The sequence below is a fragment of the Oncorhynchus masou genome, chromosome 2 (genome assembly GCF_036934945.1).
Source record: "Oncorhynchus masou masou isolate Uvic2021 chromosome 2, UVic_Omas_1.1, whole genome shotgun sequence".
Lineage (NCBI taxonomy): Eukaryota > Metazoa > Chordata > Actinopteri > Salmoniformes > Salmonidae > Oncorhynchus > Oncorhynchus masou.
In genome coordinates, this window is record NC_088213.1 from 27374984 (window position 1) to 27395615 (window position 20632).

At 44.6% G+C, this 20632-nt stretch overlaps 1 protein-coding gene across 6 annotated transcripts in view; it reads right to left on the minus strand.

Annotated features, from left to right (window-relative positions):
• Positions 1–243: 243 nt before the first annotated feature.
• LOC135557839 (pleckstrin homology domain-containing family A member 7-like) overlaps positions 244–20632 on the minus strand; it is a 141227-nt gene continuing 120838 nt past the window's right edge. For 5 of the 6 annotated variants that reach the window (XM_064991516.1, XM_064991524.1, XM_064991506.1 and 2 more), the window contains 14 exons: positions 20069–20149; positions 19780–19929; positions 17866–17967; positions 17631–17742; positions 17223–17380; positions 16922–17113; positions 16737–16851; positions 16399–16493; positions 13409–13639; positions 8420–8641; positions 8024–8157; positions 7775–7920; positions 2453–2591; positions 244–962 (listed from right to left, as the gene is read on the minus strand). In XM_064991516.1, the coding sequence (XP_064847588.1) occupies positions 2467–2591; positions 7775–7920; positions 8024–8157; positions 8420–8641; positions 13409–13639; positions 16399–16493; positions 16737–16851; positions 16922–17113; positions 17223–17380; positions 17631–17742; positions 17866–17967; positions 19780–19929; positions 20069–20149 (1863 nt within the window). In that variant the 3' untranslated portion in view covers positions 244–962; positions 2453–2466. The remainder of the gene's footprint in view (positions 963–2452; positions 2592–7774; positions 7921–8023; positions 8158–8419; positions 8642–13408; positions 13640–16398; positions 16494–16736; positions 16852–16921; positions 17114–17222; positions 17381–17630; positions 17743–17865; positions 17968–19779; positions 19930–20068; positions 20150–20632) is intronic. The other variant, XM_064991534.1, reaches the window with a different exon arrangement.

Here is a 20632-nt window from a genome sequence, read left to right on the forward strand (position 1 = left end):
TTCCATCACAGTCAACCATATTAATCAACTGTCATCCACAGAGTAGTACAATTATTAAACTGACGCAATAACATATTATTTAAATTAAATACTGTACAATAGGCTATAAGACCTAAGATTTTTTTGGGGGGGGGGGTTTCACATTCTCGGAATACCTCAGTATACCGCTATCATTTTAAAACGATTATTACGACTACTGCATGAGTTTGTTGTCCGAAGACAAAACATTTGATGAGGCAAACGTCATGTTAATATCTTTAATATTTAAAATGTTTATAATTATCATTGTGCAACCTGCCTAAGCCATCCAGAAAATATTATGTTCAATGTTATTCTCCTCCCAATGTTGTAAGCAAAAATAAAATCCATTTTGGCAAGCCATTAAGAGACTGGCAGTGCTCGATACAAACACAAATTACATTTCAAGTGATTTGGTGTAAGAATATCATCTGAGTTTTGACAAAAATACAATCAACATGACACATGTTCAGTACCTTATGTTCATATCGACCTTCTAGTTGGTGAATACTCTCATTAACTTAAAAAAAAACTAAATACAAGTTCCCTCCAAATTCAGATCACACTGCAAGACAAAACATTCTCACCTTGAAAAGATCTCTTTCAGTTCTACAGTATAATGCTAAAAGTGCAATAACATGTAAAAAACCTTTTCTATTATGGGATTAGCATCTGTTACACACTTCCGAAGTTAATATGCACAGCAGCTTTCATGGCAGATATACATTTTCTTAAGAAAATAGTTTACTTCATTTTAGCTCCAAAAAAATGCATCAGCGAGTAAGTCCTGCTGCGTGCTACTGAGGGCAGGTTAAATGTTCACTAACACCCGCCTACTGTATAACAGTGTAACTGTCAGCACCAAACAAAGTCTTTCTTTCTTCAAGAATCCAGGTTGTATTGTCATCATGGAACAGCACCTCAGTGTCCAGAAAGCGCATTGGCTGAGGGAAAATCAACAAAACACATCGAGTTAGTTTTGGAAGACTGAGAAATTCTAGAAAACCAAGCAGAATGGAAGAATGGGAGGAAATGAAGAATACATTCTTAGCTGGGATTCAATCAAACAGTACTAGCAGGATTTTAGGCTAGTAAAATAGAAGTATATATATAATATATATATATATTTTTTTAAATCAAATACCATGGTCTTATTGAATACCAAAGTACAGTACTGTACATGGGTAAAGGTTATTAACCTAAACACATCCCAGCTACAATGAAGGTGATGCAGCAGAACTCACCACAACATAAAGTGCATCATACAACACACCAGATCTTTAAAAGGGAATATTAGTCTCATAGGAAACCATGAGAAAACCACCTTTTTTGAAAGCAAGAAAGACAAAACCCAAAATACCCAACCACACATGGAATTAATGAATCATTGTATGGTGAACTGGTAAACATTCTCTGCGCTCTGTCTTTCTGTACAGCAGGTCACATAGAAGAATTTTGAGTCATTTATTTCCCTCAAACTCAACTCACAAAAAACTTGAAGCAACTGAATGAATTGCTACAGTGTACTGTTAAACCAAGCGGTGACAACAACAGTCATACAACATCATACTGTGTGTGAGACTGACTCAGTGAACACCGTTTGTTTCTTTTAGAACACATACAGGAGCTGTATCTTTAGGTATCCTTTGGAAACAAACATAGCTGTTGTTTACTCTATGTCCACACATCATAACCTCTGACCCCAACCCTTTCAACTGAGCAGCATACATGGATGAGGAAGGAAAAGGGACAGGGTTGGTGACAGACACCAAAAAGGTAGAAGACACCAAATATACACAAAGACATGCACACAGTCCCACACATATTGCAGAGTGCCATGGATAAGGAAGGGGATCGGGTTAGTCATCAAGGATAGCCAACGGATGGTGCATGATTGAGCCAGTACAGTAGAGAGCCTGAGAGTGCCACAGGCCAAAGTTAACTGGACACACTCACACAGTATCATGATCAGTCCCAATGTGTTTGCACATTAAAAATAGTGTCACTTATTTTTCTCCCTGTTCTACATGTTTTGGTGAATACTGTTAGCAGTCTACAGATGGTGGGATAATTGGTGTTGTGGAATGCAGCTGTGAACACTGTTTCCACTGTCAAGGTGCTGTAGCAAAAGGTGTCTCATTTCTTTGTTAATTGCACACAATGCTCACGTAGCTAGTGGCATTTGATGCCCCCTTACCCTGCCCAACACACATTTTAGATAAAGTTACAATAACAATTTACAGACAATTAGCACATTGAGATTTGCTGGCTGCCTGCAGATGTGTAGGTATGCTGATGGTAATGAGAGGGGCAATCTACTACCTTCTGAATTACAACAGTGCGGTGATCATGCAGGCAGAGAGGGGTGAAGCAGCACCCATGTTAGGGAGAATTAGTGAAGCCTCAATTCCATTAGCATGCTGTTAGTCCTTACTTTGTTTGCTCTGATTAGACAAACGAGAAGTGAAATCCGTTGCTTAGAGGAGGAGGAGGGGGAGGTGCCTGAGAGACAGGAGGAGGAAGTGGAGGAGGTGGTGGAGGGACAGTGGGGATGTTAGGGTGCAGTGGTACTACTGAGAAGTAGATACAGAAGAAGAAGAAGAGGAAGACAGAGAGGAAGAGGAGAACAGGATATTAGTCACATTAGGAGCAGCACTGACCAATCCAAAGGCAGTATTGTGTTCGAGACCACCTAAAGCGAGACCGATTCAAAACCAAGACTTGGGTGGGGGGTGACCAGAAAAATGTGATTCGAATTCAAGAACATGGTTGTAATTGTGTCAAATCGCAACCATAATTGTCCAGTATTTCTGTGTTGATATTTCAGAAGAACATATGGATGGTGTAGACATTCAGAATAGTGACAATATGCTGCTGAGGAAAACAGAGAGACACTCCACTAAGGATCCCTTACCCAAACAGGTTTATAATAGATACAAAGACAAAATATTCAGTATTACATCTTCGCCAACAATACTACAACACAGGGACAAGACTAAGACACCCCACATGTGTGTTGGCGCCCCCCCTTGGGTTGTGCCGTGGCGGAGATCTTTGTGGGCTATACTCGGCCTTGTCTCAGGATGGTAAGTTGGTGGTTGAAGATATCCCTCTAGTGGTGTGGGGGCTGTGCTTTGGCAAAGTGGGTGGGTTTATATCCTTCCTGTTTGGCCCTGTCCAGGGGTGTCATCGGATGGGGCCACAGTGTCTCCTGACCCCTCCTGTCTCAGCCTCCAGTATTTATGCTTTATTTATTCTGCAGTAGTTTATGTGTCGGGGGCTAGGGTCAGTTTGTTATATATGGAGTACTTCTCCTGTCCTATCCGGTGTCCTGTGTGAATTTAAGTATGCTCTCTCTAATTCTCTCTTTCTTTCTCTCTCTCGGGAGGACCATGCCTCAGGACTACCTGACATGATGACTCCTTGCTGTCCCAAGTCCACCTGGCCGTGCTGCTGCTCCAGTTTCAACTGTTCTGCCTGTGATTATTATTATTTGACCATGCTGGTAATTTATGAACATTTGAACATCTTGGCCATGTTCTGTTATAATCTCCACCCGGCACAGCCAGAAGAGGACTGGCCACCCCACATAGCCTGGTTCCTCACTAGGTTTCTTCCTAGGTTTTGGCCTTTCTAGGGAGTTTTTCCTAGCCACTGTGCTTCTACACCTGCATTGCTTGCTGTTTGGGGTTTTAGGCTGGGTTTCTGTACAGCCCTTTGAGATATCAGCTGATGTACAAAGGGCTATATAAATACATTTGATTTTGATTGATGTGGTCTCCAGACTGGTCTCAAATACTACAACACAGGGACAAGACAGACACCCAACATGTGGTCTCCAGACTGGTCTCAAATACTACAACACAGCATGTGGTCTCCAGACTGGTCAATTATCATGCAGCTGCATGTCAATAAAATGACCATGTTTATTTCTGAATTATACATAATCCTATTGAAAGAAGTTTTTCAATGGGATTATGTAGAAGTTTCTTTCAATTCAAGGATTTGAAAAGTGCACCCACACACCTTCCTTTTATACCAAAGAGTTGAAAACACCATTGATTTGGTCTGACAAGATGCCTTGTGTGATGCATTCTGACTTTCCTCTATTGCTGGAAAGATTGTTGGAATTGTTGACTCTGCTCTTCTGTGCATATTAAGCTCCATCACATCCTGACGCTTGAGTGTAAGTCTGTGTGACAGAGAGAGAGAAGAGAAAGAGAGAAGAGCGAGAGAAAGAAAGAGAACGAGAGAGGAAGAGAGAGAGACGCAACTCATCCAAAGGGCTGCTACTGATGATGCTACTGGAAGAGTGAACCTGCTTGCTGCAAGGTAAAGATGAAGGTAAAGATGAAAAGTGATCTGGGTGTCTTTTATGAGGGTTCAGAACCGTGTTCAAAGAGCCACAGCTACGGGAGGATGCAGTTGAGAGCCAGAGCACAGTCTTACTGGGTCATTGATCAGCCTCACAAAACAGCCTCATCAAGAGAATCCTCCCCGTCTGAAAGATTAGACACGGATCGCAATTATCTCTGTCTTTACTCATAAGGCCCACACTTATAAGAAATAATATTGAGTTATTAGGAGATGAACGGCCTGATAGCCCGGCTTTGCACCTTTCCCCTCCCCTCCTCCATCATCCACAGAGCACTCTTGAAAGCGAGCTACCCTCTGTTTATCCCGTCTTCAGCTATCCAGAGCATGTCAATGTGATGCAAGGTAGATTTTACTGATATTGTCAGACACGTACTTGAAAGATAATCATTTCTGAAAGTGTTTGGCCCTGACATGACGAACATCCACACAAGAGCGTCAGTCTCTTAGAATCTGTGCATGAACCAAAAAGGGGAGGACGAGGTACTCAATCATAAGTATAGTTATTGGAAATGACACATGATTGGCAGAAGTTCTACCACCAAGTTCAGTTCCATTCATGTTTGAAGAGTGAAGACTAAAACGTATTGTGGAAGTTTGTAGTGAGAAGATGACCAGTTATTCAGAACATTCATGCATGTCTATCAACACCTTCTACAAAATATAATTTGACTTTTGGAAATGTTAGAAACCTTTTATGTATACAAATTCAAAGAAGAGTCACTGAGAGCATCAAACAGTCCTTTTCTTCTATCCCATGCAGTCATGACTTTCTCCCAGCCTCTGATACATTAGTGTTGGTATTACTGCAGACGAGATGCAGAGTGTGTGTTGGTATTACTGCAGACGAGATGCAGAGTGTGTTGGTATTACTGCAGACTAGATGCAGTGTGTGTGTTGGTATTACTGCAGACCTGGTGCAGAGTGTGTGTTGGTATTACTGCAGACTAGATGCAGAGTGTGTGTTGGTATTACTGCAGACATGGTGCAGAGTGTGTGTTGGTATTACTGCAGACCTGGTGCAGAGTGTGTGTTGGTATTACTGCAGACTAGATGCAGAGTGTGTGTTGGTATTACTGCAGACCTGGTGCAGAGTGTGTGTTGGTATTACTGCAGACTAGATGCAGAGTGTGTGTTGGTATTACTGCAGACCTGGTGCAGAGTGTGTGTTGGTATTACTGCAGACTAGATGCAGAGTGTGTGTTGGTATTACTGCAGACTAGATGCAGAGTGTGTGTTGGTATTACTGCAGACGAGATGCAGAGTGTGTGTTGGTATTACTGCAGACGAGATGCAGAGTGTGTGTTGGTATTACTGCAGACGAGATGCAGAGTGTGTGTTGGTATTACTGCAGACGAGATGCAGAGTGTGTGTTGGTATTACTGCAGACCTGGTGCAGAGTGTGTGTTGGTATTACTGCAGACGAGATGCAGAGTGTGTGTTGGTATTACTGCAGACGAGATGCAGAGTGTGTGTTGGTATTACTGCAGACCTGGTGCAGAGTGTGTGTTGGTATTACTGCAGACGAGATGCAGAGTGTGTTGGTATTACTGCAGACTAGATGCAGAGTGTGTGTTGGTATTACTGCAGACGAGATGCAGAGTGTGTGTTGGTATTACTGCAGACCTGGTGCAGAGTGTGTGTTGGTATTACTGCAGACCTGGTGCAGAGTGTGTTGGTATTACTGCAGAGTGTGTGTTGGTATTACTGCAGACCTGGTGCAGAGTGTGTGTGTGGTATTACTGCAGACGAGATGCAGAGTGTGTGTTGGTATTACTGCAGACGAGATGCAGAGTGTGTGTTGGTATTACTGCAGACTGCAGAGATGCAGAGTGTGTTGGTATTACTGCAGACTAGATGCAGAGTGCAGACTAGATGCAGAGTGTGTGTTGGTATTACTGCAGACAAGATGAGGAGTGTGTGTTGGTATTACTGCAGACTAGATGCAGTGTGTGTGTTGGTATTACTGCAGACTAGATGCAGAGTGTGTGTTGGTATTACTGCAGACTAGATGCAGAGTGTGTGTTGGTATTACTGCAGACTAGATGCAGAGTGTGTGTTGGTATTACTGCAGACTAGATGCAGAGTGTGTGTTGGTATTACTGCAGACTAGATGCAGAGTGTGTGTTGGTATTACTGCAGAGAGTGTGTCCAGTTGTGTGTGTTGGTATTACTGCAGACTAGATGCAGAGTGTGTGTTGGTATTACTGCAGACTAGATGCAGAGTGTGTGTTGGTATTACTGCAGAGAGTGTGTCCAGTTGTGTGTGTTGGTATTACTGCAGACCTGGTGCAGAGTGTGTGTTGGTATTACTGCAGACTAGATGCAGAGTGTGTGTTGGTATTACTGCAGACTAGATGCAGAGTGTGTGTTGGTATTACTGCAGACGAGATGCAGAGTGTGTGTTGGTATTACTGCAGACGAGATGCAGAGTGTGTTGGTATTACTGCAGACGAGATGCAGAGTGTGTGTTGGTATTACTGCAGACGAGATGCAGAGTGTGTGTTGGTATTACTGCAGACGAGATGCAGAGTGTGTGTTGGTATTACTGCAGACTAGATGCAGTGTGTGTGTTGGTATTACTGCAGACTAGATGCAGAGTGTGTGTTGGTATTACTGCAGACCTGGTGCAGAGTGTGTGCTGGTATTACTACAGACTAGATGCAGAGTGTGTGTTGGTATTACTACAGAGAGTGTGTCCAGTTGTGTGTGTTGGTATTACTGCAGACCTGATGCAGAGTGTGTGTTGGTATTACTACAGAGAGTGTGTCCAGTTGTGTGTGTTGGTATTACTGCAGACCTGATGCAGAGTGTGTGTTGGTATTAGTGCAGAGAGTGTGTCCGGTTGTGTGTGTTGGTATTAGTGCAGAGAGTGTGTCCGGTTGTGTGTGTTGGTATTAGTGCAGAGAGTGTGTCCGGTTGTGTGTGTTGGTATTAGTGCAGAGAGTGTGTCCGGTTGTGTGTGTTGGTATTAGTGCAGAGAGTGTGTCCGGTTGTGTGTGTTGGTATTAGTGCAGAGAGTGTGTCCGGTTGTGTGTGTTGGTATTAGTGCAGAGAGTGTGTCCGGTTGTGTGTGTTGGTATTAGTGCAGAGAGTGTGTCCGGTTGTGTGTGTTGGTATTAGTGCAGAGAGTGTGTCCGGTTGTGTGTGTTGGTATTAGTGCAGAGAGTGTGTCCGGTTGTGTGTGTTGGTATTAGTGCAGAGAGTGTGTCCGGTTGTGTGTGTTGGTATTAGTGCAGAGAGTGTGTCCGGTTGTGTGTGTTGGTATTAGTGCAGAGAGTGTGTCCGGTTGTGTGTGTTGGTATTACTGCAGAGAGTGTGTCCAGTTGTGTGTGTTGGTATTACTGCAGAGAGTGTGTCCAGTTGTGTGTGTTGGTATTACCTGTGACCTGCTTGCTCTTGAGGGAGGCCTCTGAGGCCAGGGCGTAAGACATGGTGATGATCCTCTCCTGCTTCAGTAGGGCTGAGTCCAGACCCACCACCTCTGGCTGGTCCACTGCCACAGAGGGCCCCGCCAGGATCTGAACACTAATCACACGGACACACACACACCATTACACAATGAATTGAATGGCCTGTCAAACTGATCTTCCATATTGGCCCGGTGAGTAGTGGTGGTGCTGTAATATACCTGGACTTGGCCAGAATGTTCTTGATGCGCTCCATGTTGCGATGGCGAGCCTCCAGCTCCTGAGGGCTGAGAGGTTCCTCAGGCTCTGTGTCTATGTAGCGCTCAGGGATTAACACCTTCTGAGGTTTGGCCAGCTACACACAGAGAAACACACACAGTAGAGGTTTCCTACTAACAGCTATTTGACTCTAGTACCATTACTGTAGGGATTAGGGAATATAACCATTGAAGCTGAAAACAAGTCTATTCAATTGTTTAAACAACATTGTGAAAGTACTAAGTCCTTAATGAAATGTTAAAGTGACCAGCTCTGACTTGGTGAGGTGTGATGGCGGAGTGTCCGGTTGTGTGTGTTGGTATTACTGCAGAGAGTGTGTGGTGGGGGTCAGGCTGTACCTCTCGGCTGAGGTCCAGGTCATAGTCCAGCGTCTCCAGGTCCACCTCCTGGGAAAGTGTGGACGTGGCTGTAGAGCGGAGGGTCAGCCACTCATCTGACTGGGACCGAGGTCTATCACTGTGCTCTGCTGGACACTCCTCACCCTGGACCACACCCCGCGCCTCCTCCCCCTGCACCGCCCGCTCCAGCAACTGCAGGTCAAACTCCTGCTCTCGCCTCCACTGGAGGAGGAGGGGTAGACAGACAGGACAGTTACACACAAACACTACTGCTTCACAGACACAACAGTTACACACCAACGCAACCATATTGCTGCTTCACAGACACAACAGTTACACACCAACACAACCATACTGCTGCTTCACAGACACAACAGTTACACCAACACAACCATATTGCTGCTTCACAGACAACAGTTACACACCAACACAACCATACTACTGCTTCACAGACACAACAGTTACACACCAACACAAGTGAAAGTACTAAGTCCATACTGCTGCTTCACAGACACAACAGTTACACACCAACACAACCATATTGCTGCTTCACAGACAACAGTTACACACCAACACAACCATATTGCTGCTTCACAGACAACAGTTACACACCAACACAACCATACTGCTGCTTCACAGACACAACAGTTACACACCAACACAACCATACTGCTGCTTCACAGACACAACAGTTACACACCAACACAACCATACTGCTGCTTCACAGACACAACAGTTACACACCAACACAACCATACTGCTGCTTCACAGACACAACAGTTACACACCAACACAACCATATTGCTGCTTCACAGACAACAGTTACACACCAATACAACCATACTGCTGCTTCACAGACACAACAGTTACACCAACACAACCATACTGCTGCTTCACAGACACAACAGTTACACACCAACACAACCATACTGCTGCTTCACAGACAACAGTTACACACCAACACAACCATACTGCTGCTTCACAGACACAACAGTTACACACCAACACAACCATACTACTGCTTCACAGACAACAGTTACACACCAACACAACCATACTGCTGCTTCACAGACAACAGTTGCACACCAACACAACCATACTGCTGCTTCAGACACAACAGTTACACCAACACAACCATACTGCTGCTTCACAGACAACAGTTACATACCAACACAACCATATTGCTGCTTCACAGACACAACAGTTACACACCAACACAACCATACTGCTGCTTCACAGACACAACAGTTACACACCAACACAACCATACTGCTGCTTCACAGACACAACAGTTACACACCAACACAACCATACTGCTGCTTCACAGACACAACAGTTACACACCAACACAACCATATTGCTGCTTCACAGACAACAGTTACACACCAATACAACCATACTGCTGCTTCACAGACACAACAGTTACACCAACACAACCATACTGCTGCTTCACAGACACAACAGTTACACCAACACAACCATATTGATGCTACACAGACAAACCAGTTACACACCAACACAACCATATTGCTGCTTCACAGACAGTTACACACCAACACAACCATACTGTTTCACACAAACAACACAACACAACCATACTGCTGCTTCACAGACACAACAGTTACACCAACACAACCATATTGATGCTACACAGACAACAGTTACACACCAACACAACCATATTGATGCTACACAGACACAACAGTTACACACCAACACAACCATATTGATGCTACACAGACAACAGTTACACACCAACACAACCATATTGATGCTACACAGACAACAGTTACACACCAACACAACCATACTACTGCTTCACAGACACAACAGTTACACCAACACAACCATATTGATGCTACACAGACAACAGTTACACACCAACACAACCATATTGATGCTATACAGACAACAGTTACACACCAACACAACCATACTGCTGCTTCACAGACAACAGTTACACACCAACACAACCATATTGCTGCTTCACAGACAAGTTACACACCAACACAACCATACTACTGCTTCACAGACAACAGTTACACAACCAACCATACTTGATGCTTCACAGACAACAGTTACACACCAACACAACCATACTGCTGCTTCACAGACACAACAGTTACACACCAACACAACCATACTGATGCTTCACAGACAACAGTTACACACCAACACAACCATATTGATGCTACACAGACAACAGTTACACACCAACACAACCATATTGATGCTACACAGACAACAGTTACACACCAACACAACCATACTGCTGCTTCACAGACAACAGTTACACACCAACACAACCATATTGATGCTACACAGACAACAGTTACACACCAACAACCATATTGATGCTATACAGACACAACAGTTACACCAACACAACCATACTGCTGCTTCACAGACAACAGTTACACACCAACACAACCATATTGATGCTACACAGACAACAGTTACACACCAACACAACCATATTGATGCTTCACACACAACAGTTACAACACAACCACATTATTGTTACACACTCAACACACAACCATACTGCTGCTTCACAGACAACAGTTACACACCAACACAACCATATTGCTGCTTCACAGACAACAGTTACACACCAACACAACCATACTACTGCTTCACAGACACAACAGTTACACCAACACAACCATACTGCTGCTTCACAGACAACAGTTACACACCAACACAACCATACTGCTGCTTCACAGACACAACAGTTACACACCAACACAACCATACTACTGCTTCACAGACAACAGTTACACACCAACACAACCATACTGCTGCTTCACAGACAACAGTTACACACCAACACAACCATACTGCTGCTTCAGACACAACAGTTACACCAACACAACCATACTGCTGCTTCACAGACAACAGTTACACACCAACACAACCATACTGCTGCTTCACAGACAACAGTTACACACCAACACAACCATATTGCTGCTTCACAGACACAACAGTTACACCAACACAACCATACTGCTGCTTCACAGACAACAGTTACACCAACACAACCATACTGCTGCTTCACAGACAACAGTTACACACCAATACAACTATATTGCTGCTTCACAGACACAACAGTGATACACCAAAACAACCACATTATTAGTCCCCTTTCCAACTGTTGACTCAGGATTTGTTGCTACAATTTCATGGCAACATCCAGTGTGAGACTCTACAGACATTGATGTGTTCTCCACTGTAGCAATACTGTATATTGTGCATTTTCCCTTAAAAAAGGTGATATTTCTGTGTGTTTTCCATTCAAACATACATACAATGGCATACAATATGACAAATGCAACAGTATTCTCCACAGGCATAACCACCAGAGTGTACAGGCCTGTTGATGGGGGTGCAGTACGAGTGCTAAACTCTCAGACCACAGCATGCATCCCTCTACTTGTGCAGTCAGTGATTAGGGAGACGATGAGGAGGAGAGCGGGATCCATCTAGCTACATCCATTTACATGTACATATTGGTCCCAGGCATCATTGTGCTTACGAGACAAAAATAAAAATGCCCACTGCAGTAAATACCACAAATACATATTTAATACACATGCAATGAAGAAAAACACATGGCAAGCATGCATTATTATGAAAATGTGTGTTTATTTCTTATTCGCAAACCTCTACATTAAATATGTGGAGAAGAGGGGGGGGGGCTTAGTGATCCTCCATTTGCAGATTAACAGAGAAATAATATGCTGACTTGAGTTCTGATATGACTGTAAATGATTGGCACAATGGATACATGTACTTTACATTAGGCATTGCTGTATGTAGAGTCCGTTAATAAGGAGAGATACGTGGTGGTAAGATCCACAAGTCACCACAATCAGAACTCCATTCACACTGCTAAAGTCACGCCGTAGAGGCTTTTACTCACAGAGACTAAATGACTGAAACGCAGTATCAGACAGATGTTGCATCCTATCAAACTCCAGGCAATTTTAATGTAAATGCTAATGAGTCAATAGATGATCATTAGAAAATGTTTAATCCAGCAGTCTATATCCACACTTGTAATGATTAGAGAGCTCTTTCAAATGGCAGTGAAAATAAATGTAGTTTTTTTTTTTTTTTTTTAATCTGCAGGATTATGTATGTTTTGTCTGAGCAGCACAATGAGACCTGGTTAGAGAATGACAGACCGTTCTAGAAGAAGGGTATGTGGTTAGTATCGTAGCAGTGGGCTGCACTAGTGGAGTGATAGGAACACAGACTGAAACACTGTTATGGAGCCTGAGAGTAGGTCAAACTGCAGTTTAGTCAGGGTGGGACAGATTGAGAGAGTTATTAGCTGCTGTGTGTATCTCCAGTATTGAGGTAACATTGGAGAATAGCTGAGATAACACTTGTTGTTTGGCCAGGGGTGGGTGTAGGGAGGAGAGAGGTAATGGCTATGGGCCGTTAATGCAGCAGTACTTTGACACAGTTAAAGATGACACAGTTAAAGATGGCCGACATATAAGAATGCTGTTTCCATATCTCCCAGGGCCTTTAATAGAGTTGAGGAAGTGAGGTTATCATAGCAGAGTCTACTTCATTACAGACATACTGTAGTCTAATGAAAGGATTGAGAGATATTCTCAGTTTCTTGCGCTGGAGTCAAGGACATCTGAAATCAGGGGCCCCGTCTATTCTGTCCTTTCTGTTATTGCATATTCATAGTCCTTCACTTCCTCGGTGAGAACACCAGGAGTTCCACCTGCATGTCACACCACAGCATCTCTCACCTCTCACACAATCACAGCAGTTAATTCTCACACCCACTTACCTGCTGCACCAGCTAGTTCAGGCCAACTCACACACTCAAACTCACATCAACGGCACTATGAAAACCCTACGCAACTGAAATGTATTAGTGGTCGCATGCATTGTTACGTCTGCATGCATTGTAGCTGTAGCTCTAATGGTCATGCTCTAGGCGTGTGAGGCGTAGCGCTAACGTACTGAGCCCAGGTCTGCGGAAAGGGGGCGTTGCTGTGATGATGAGGAGGAGGAGGCTCGTGATGAAGAGGCCTGGCGTTCTCCTTGACTCAGGGTCCTCTTGCGCTGGCGGACCAGAGCTTTCTGGTGCCTCTTCATCCTCTGCAGCTGCTCCTCAGCACTCATCCTCCCCCTGCTCTGCTGCTGCAGCACATCCCCAGACTGCAGACGCTCCAAGGCACTCTTTGGTCTCTCCTGAGAGGAGGGAGGGAGGGTATAAATTAACACAGCCCACGACACCAGCAAGAGAGAGCGGGAGGGAGGGAGCAGGGGAGAGGATGGCAAAGGAAGAGAAGGAGACAGAGGGAGAGGGAGAGCAGATTAAACGAAAGACGAGGAATGGGTTAGAGGAGGCTGAAGAGAGAGAGTTTAGGTGCCACCATCATTTTACATTAGATCAAGATGCAAAAAAGTCTGGGAGTTTTTAACAACGAGAGCTTTAGAATGTTGAAGAAATCCCATTAAAGTGGATGATTTTGTGGGGGGGTGAAGGACAAAAAGCTTAATAGTTTAAAAGTATACATTTTATCAAAAAGCTGTATATAAGAACACTATTCCAGACCGGTAAGCATGTTTTAAATTTTGAATGGGGTTTCTAGCTAAATCTCGGCCTGCACACCCTGACACTGAGTTCTCGGTCCATGATGCAACATTAAAGAGGTTCTCCTGTACTTGTGTACACTTTTTAGCCAGTAAATCTGAAAGCTGCGCTCACAAGTCAAAAGTGGTCCCCGAAAATTGAGTACTACGTCACATACACTATATATACAAAAGGATGTGGACATCCCTTCAAATGAGTGGATTCTGTTATTTCAGCCACACCCCTTGCTGACAGGTGTATGAAATCGAGCACACAGCCATGCAATCTCCATAGACAAACATTGGCAGTAGAATGGCCTGACTGAAGAGCTCAGTGACTTTCAACATGAGACCGTCATAGGATGCCACCTTTCCAATAAGTCAGTTGGTCAAAGTTCTGACCTGCTAGAGCTGCCCCTGTCAACTGTAAGTGCTGTTATTGTGAAATGGAAACATCTAGGAGCAACAACGTCTCAGCCGTAAAGTGGTAGGCCACACAAGCTCACAGAACGGGGCCGCCAAGTGCTGTCCTCGGTTCCAACACTCACTTTTGAGTTCCAAACTGCCTCTGGAAGCAACATCAGCACAAGAACTGTTTGTCGGGAGCTTCATGAAATCGGTTTCCATGGATGAGCAGCTGCACACAAGCCTAAGATCACCATGTGTAATACCAAGCGTCGGCTGAGTGGTGTAAAGCTCGCCGCCATTGGACTGGTAAAAACACGTTTTCTGAAGTGATGAATCACGCTTCACCATCTGGCAGTCCGACGGACAAATCTGGGTTGCCAGGAGAACGCTACCTGCCCGAAGGCACAGATTTTTAAGTCATTGAGCTATTGGAATTTTTACATACTGTCCCATAGCAATCTGCAAAGTCAAACCACATTTACCAAGGGCATTACGATCGGGTCGTGTGCAGCTGCACTCGGAACTGATTATTACTTGTGTGCTGCCAGATGTGAGCATGTGGACGGACTTTAATAAATCCAACCTTCATTTACGTTGTGACATACTCCGGTGCAAAACTCAGTTTTGGGCAAGACTCACTTTATGACCAAAAGTATTCTATTTACACTTTGTAATACATTTTTACAGTAGAATAAATGCTTCTGACTCACATTTAGGCCACATAGGATTTTTTCTAAATGAAAAGTTGTTTTTTTAGGGGCAGTTGCTCTTTAATGTGACTTGCTCAGAAGTCACACTTTAAATAATGACCTAACTTATTTTAGATTTCCTCTTTGGAACAATGTTTCATGCACCATTCAAATGTACAGGCCGAGATTAAGCTATAAACCCCATTCAAAATGTAAAACATGCATACCGGTCTGGAATAGTGTTCTTGTAAAATGTATACTTTTTAAACTATTAAGCTTTTTGTCCTTCCCCCCCCAAAAAGTCATCCACTTTAATGGGATTTCTTCAACATTCTAAAGCTCTCATTGTTAAAAACTACCAGACTTCCAACATTCTATTCACTGTAAACAATGTGACTTTCCAAACAATTTAAACAAAAACTTAGAGAAGGAAATCTTAGTCTGTGTCTCTGCTATTTAAATCTGAAACCAGAACAGAAATATATTCGACCAATCACACGATACAGCTGCTTTAGTAAAACCGCATCAACTGCTTTTTCTCTCAATGTTTTGAAACAACTGCTGTTTTCAACACTTTCCCAACCACTTGGACAACAATTTAGAGCGTACGAAATCTTAGTCTACTTCTCTGCTATTCAAATCGGAAATCAGAACAGGAATAACTTATACCAATCAAGAGCTACAGTTGTTTTAGTAACCGCATCACCTACCTTAATTAAGCCAACTTCACACTGTTGAATTAACTGCCGTGGAGCTTTCAGAAATGTCAAATTATAGAAGTAGGGGAACACATTCCATGAATGAGAATCACGATTAGTGCGACTTACTTCTGCAAGAACACTAAATATTTAACCTACTTCTGACGGTTATTTGTGTTTGTTGCTTCAGCAACACCATACTACTACTACAACAACAAGTCAATAATTATACTGTTATTATACCACTAGCGGCTATTATCCCACTTCTGTAATACAGTATCTACTTATACTACTACACTAGCCTACATTTCTCAACAACAGCAATTTAATCTTCTAAACTTGTTCGATTATTATAACAATACTGTTGGCCAGCTGAAATAATTCAAAAGTTTTCTTCATGGAAAATGACCACGTTTTTTCCATGTACTCAATGTTTTGTACTAGATGCTGCATCTAATCAAGTCAGCTTGTGTCAGCTCCACAAAAGTAAAAGCCATGACAGGATTTACGAACAATATTTGTGCTGCCTCTCCAACTTGTCTCTTGACTCCTAGTTAGTCAGAAATAGTTGGAGTCTTACCTTCAGGCCAGAGGCGGCTGAGGCTCCTCTTCTGAGGGTAACATATGAGGAGATGTTGGTGGACTGATTTAGCCTGGATGAGGAGCCAGCCGGCCCTGAGAGAAAGACAGCAAATATGAAAACACGACTCCCAAGTGAGCACAAGAGCCAAACCATGTTCAGTAGCTACATTACAATGCACATATTTGCTGCTGGTGTGAACACTATAAAAAAACAAGCTGTTTAGCCTTCCAAGCTGTTTGCTTAGTCTGAAGAGGAAGACATTCTTCAAAGAAACAAATTTGTCATTCCACTTTACATCAAGGCGCATTACATGTGTTGGACCTAGAGCTACTTACCTCTGCTTGGCAGGGTCTGGTAGCCACCATCATGCCCCAAGGCCCCCATCCTCATGTGACCAGACCCTCCCACTCCCAGAAGCTCAGGTTCACTCAGGAAGGTGTGCAGCTCCACCTGACACCCACAGAGACAGAGATCAGTACCACACAGACACACGGCTCCATAGCTCTCTCCAAACACACACCTTGTTGTCTCCATTGCTGTATTGGCCGATCTCCCTGTCCCGCTTGCGTTCGTCAGACTGTCGTTTGAGGCCTCGTACAGACGTGTGTCTGATGACGCTGGTTTCCCTGGGCAGCGGAGGCACGGTGGGGGCGTGGTCCTCAGGACTGTATAGCTGAGGTAGTGGTGGTCGGGGAGGGGCGCCCTCATCTGCCTGCAGAGAGAACAACCAACCAGCATATCCTTTACCATCATATTCAACAACATTTACTATCCGATAGGATAACATTCAACACTATTTCCTCCGAGTGGGAGACACTCACCCATTTTGGCACAGACATGGCGAGGGCTGTGGTGGTGTGCTGGGTGGAGGTGGGGGTTGTGGGGCTGAGCTGCTGGGCCAGTCTCATCTCTCCGAGCGAGGGACTGGCAGACAGAGAAGGCACTGACGACGGCGACACGGAAGGCACAAGTTTTCTCTCTGGAGGCACAAAAACACACACACATAAAACACCCCCCCAACACACACAACATACACATTCAAATTACACAAGAGAACAACACTCCAACCACAAAAGCCAAATACACATACAGACCATAATCAACTCATCCATTTTGTCTCCTGTAACTATATAAGCACATGACAAGTAGCGTCCATTTCTCTCTCTAGCTCGTCCTGAGCTCCAGTGTGTGTTAGTAGAGACAAGCTCCAGCAGAGCTTGTCCTCTCACCTGGGTTGGTCACAGAGGAGATGGTGACTTGGTAGTTGGCTTTGCTGGAGCTGAGGCCTGCTATTACGTCTTCAATCCTCCACAACTCCCTCTTGATCTGGGACTTCTCCTTCTGCTCATAGACAAACACACACACAACCATGAACACAAACACTACAGACATTTGTTCCCATCCTTCTGGGAATCTGTACGAGAGTATGTGTTTGCAGTGGTGTGGTTGTGGTGTGATCCTGACCTGAGAGAGACCACTGCGGTCCATCTGGCCCTCCAGAGCTGTCCTCAACCAGTCTACATCTCTCTCCAGGCTGCTGTACTCGTTCCACACATTCTCCATCTCCTGCATGGAGCGAGAGAGAGGGAGCGAGATAAAGAGAGCGAGAGAGAGGGAGCGAGATAAAGAGAGCGAGAGAGAGGGAGCGAGATAAAGAGAGCGAGAGAGAGGGAGCGAGATAAAGAGAGCGAGAGAGAGGGAGCGAGATAAAGAGAGTAAGAGAGAGGGAGCGAGATAAAGAGAGTGAGAGAGAGGGAGCGAGATAAAGAGAGTAAGAGAGAGGGAGCGAGATAAAGAGAGTAAGAGAGAGGGAGCGAGATAAAGAGAGGGAGCGAGATAAAGAGAGTAAGAGAGGGAGCGAGATAAAGAGAGTAAGAGAAAGGGAGCGAGATAAAGAGAGTAAGAGAGAGGGAGCGAGATAAAGAGAGTAAGAGAGAGGGAGCGAGATAAAGAGAGCAAGAGAGAGGGAGCGAGATAAAGAGAGCGAGAGAGAGGGAGCGAGATAAAGAGAGCGAGAGAGAGGGAGCGAGATAAAGAGAGAGAGGGAGCGAGAGAGAGGGAGCGAGATAAAGAGAGCGAGAGAGAGGGAGCGAGATAAAGAGAGCGAGAGAGAGGGAGCGAGATAAAGAGAGCGAGAGAGATAAAGAGAGTGAGAGAGAGGGAGCGAGATAAAGAGAGCGAGAGAGAGGGAGTGAGATAAAGAGAGCGAGAGAGAGGGAGTGAGATAAAGAGAGCGAGAGAGAGGGAGCGAGATAAAGAGGGAGCGAGAGAGAGGGGAGCGAGATAAAGAGAGCGAGAGAGAGGGAGCGAGATAAAGAGAGCGAGAGAGAGGGAGCGAGATAAAGAGAGCGAGAGAGAGGGAGCGAGATAAAGAGAGCGAGAGAGAGGGAGCGAGATAAAGAGAGCGAGAGAGGGAGCGAGATAAGAGTAAGAGAAAGGGAGCGAGATAAAGAGAGCAAGATAAAGAGAGCGAGAGAGAGGGAGCGAGATAAAGAGAAGAGAAAGGGAGCGAGATAAAGAGAGTAAGAGAAAGGGAGCGAGATAAAGAGAGCAAGAGAGAGGGAGCGAGAGAGAGGGAGCGAGATAAAGAGAGCGAGAGAGAGGGAGCGAGATAAAGAGAGCGAGAGAGAGGGAGCGAGATAAAGAGAGCGAGAGAGAGGGAGCGAGATAAAGAGAGCGAGAGAGAGGGAGCGAGATAAAGAGAGCGAGAGAGAGGGAGCGAGATAAAGAGAGCGAGAGAAAGGGAGCGAGATAAAGAGAGTAAGAGAGAGGGAGCGAGATAAAGAGAGAGAGGGAGCGAGATAAAGAGAGAGAGATAAAGAGAGCGAGAGAGAGGGAGCGAGATAAAGAGAGTGAGAGAGAGGGAGCGAGATAAAGAGAGTGAGAGAGAGGGGAGCGAGATAAAGAGAGTGAGAGAGAGGGAGATAAAGAGAGCGAGAGAGAGGGAGCGAGATAAAGAGAGCGAGAGAGAGGGAGCGAGATAAAGAGAGCGAGAGAGAGGGAGCGAGATAAAGAGAGTGAGAGAGAGGGAGCGAGATAAAGAGAGTAAGAGAGAGGGAGCGAGATAAAGAGAGTAAGAGAGAGGGAGCGAGATAAAGAGAGTAAGAGAGAGGGAGCGAGATAAAGAGAGTAAGAGAGAGGGAGCGAGATAAAGAGAGTAAGAGAGAGGGAGCGAGATAAAGAAAGTAAGAGAGAGGGAGCGAGAAAGAAAGTAAGAGAGAGGGTGCGAGATAAAGAGAGTAAGAGAGAGGGAGCGAGATAAAGAGAGTAAGAGAGTGAGAAAGACAGAGAGGGAGGTTGTGTGGTCAGTCAATGGGGCTGACTGGTCAGTCAAACCAGTGAGCCAGGCTGTGTTAGGTCAGACAAAGCAGGCCTTACCGTGAACACCTGAGAGATCTCAGCTCTGATGTGCACCACGTCCTCCTGCAGTAGTCTCTGCTGGTAGGATATCTTCTCCTGGTGGGCCGGCTGGTCCCGGTACTGCTCCATCTGCTGGTGGGACACGTCCAGCACGGACTCCAACTTGTCCTGTAGGACAGGACACCACGAGGGTGTGGGGTATTCACCACGAGACCATACAGGGGAGCTAATACACACGTACACATACCCAGGCACACACACTTGCACAAACATGTGCACACACACACAAACACAGAAAAGCCAATACCTTGTCTTCCTTGAGCGTGCGTATCGTTGTTTCCAGCTCCTGGAGGATCTTGTCTTGTTCACACAGTCGGCTTAACTTCACCTGCACAGGGAACAGCAGCAGGCAGCACAGAGGACTAGGTATATGGCTAGAACAGGGACCCTCTGCCCAGCAGCTTCTGGTAAACACTATTCAAACCACAGTGCCCAGCAGAATGAATTGATAGAGCAGACTACAGTAGACTGTCTGTAAATATGTCAATAAGACCCATCTCTTTGAAATGCCCTGAGGACATCTTCATCTTCTCTGTGTGAAAATAAAGCTTTATACTGTCTGCTTGTGGGGAATGGTAATGCCCATTATAAGTAATCATAATCAAACATCCATATTTTGAAATTCACTTTAAGAGAACAGTGCTTATTGAGACTGGCATATTTGTTTCCCGGCAGAAATGGGTTATATGTTGTTGAAAACAAAATAAGACTGCCTAGTTTACAATCTTTCTCACACCGTGAGTGTTTATTCATGAGTTCTATTCATCATTCTGTTCAATTAATAATTAAGCTGTTTTTTATTTCACAGACA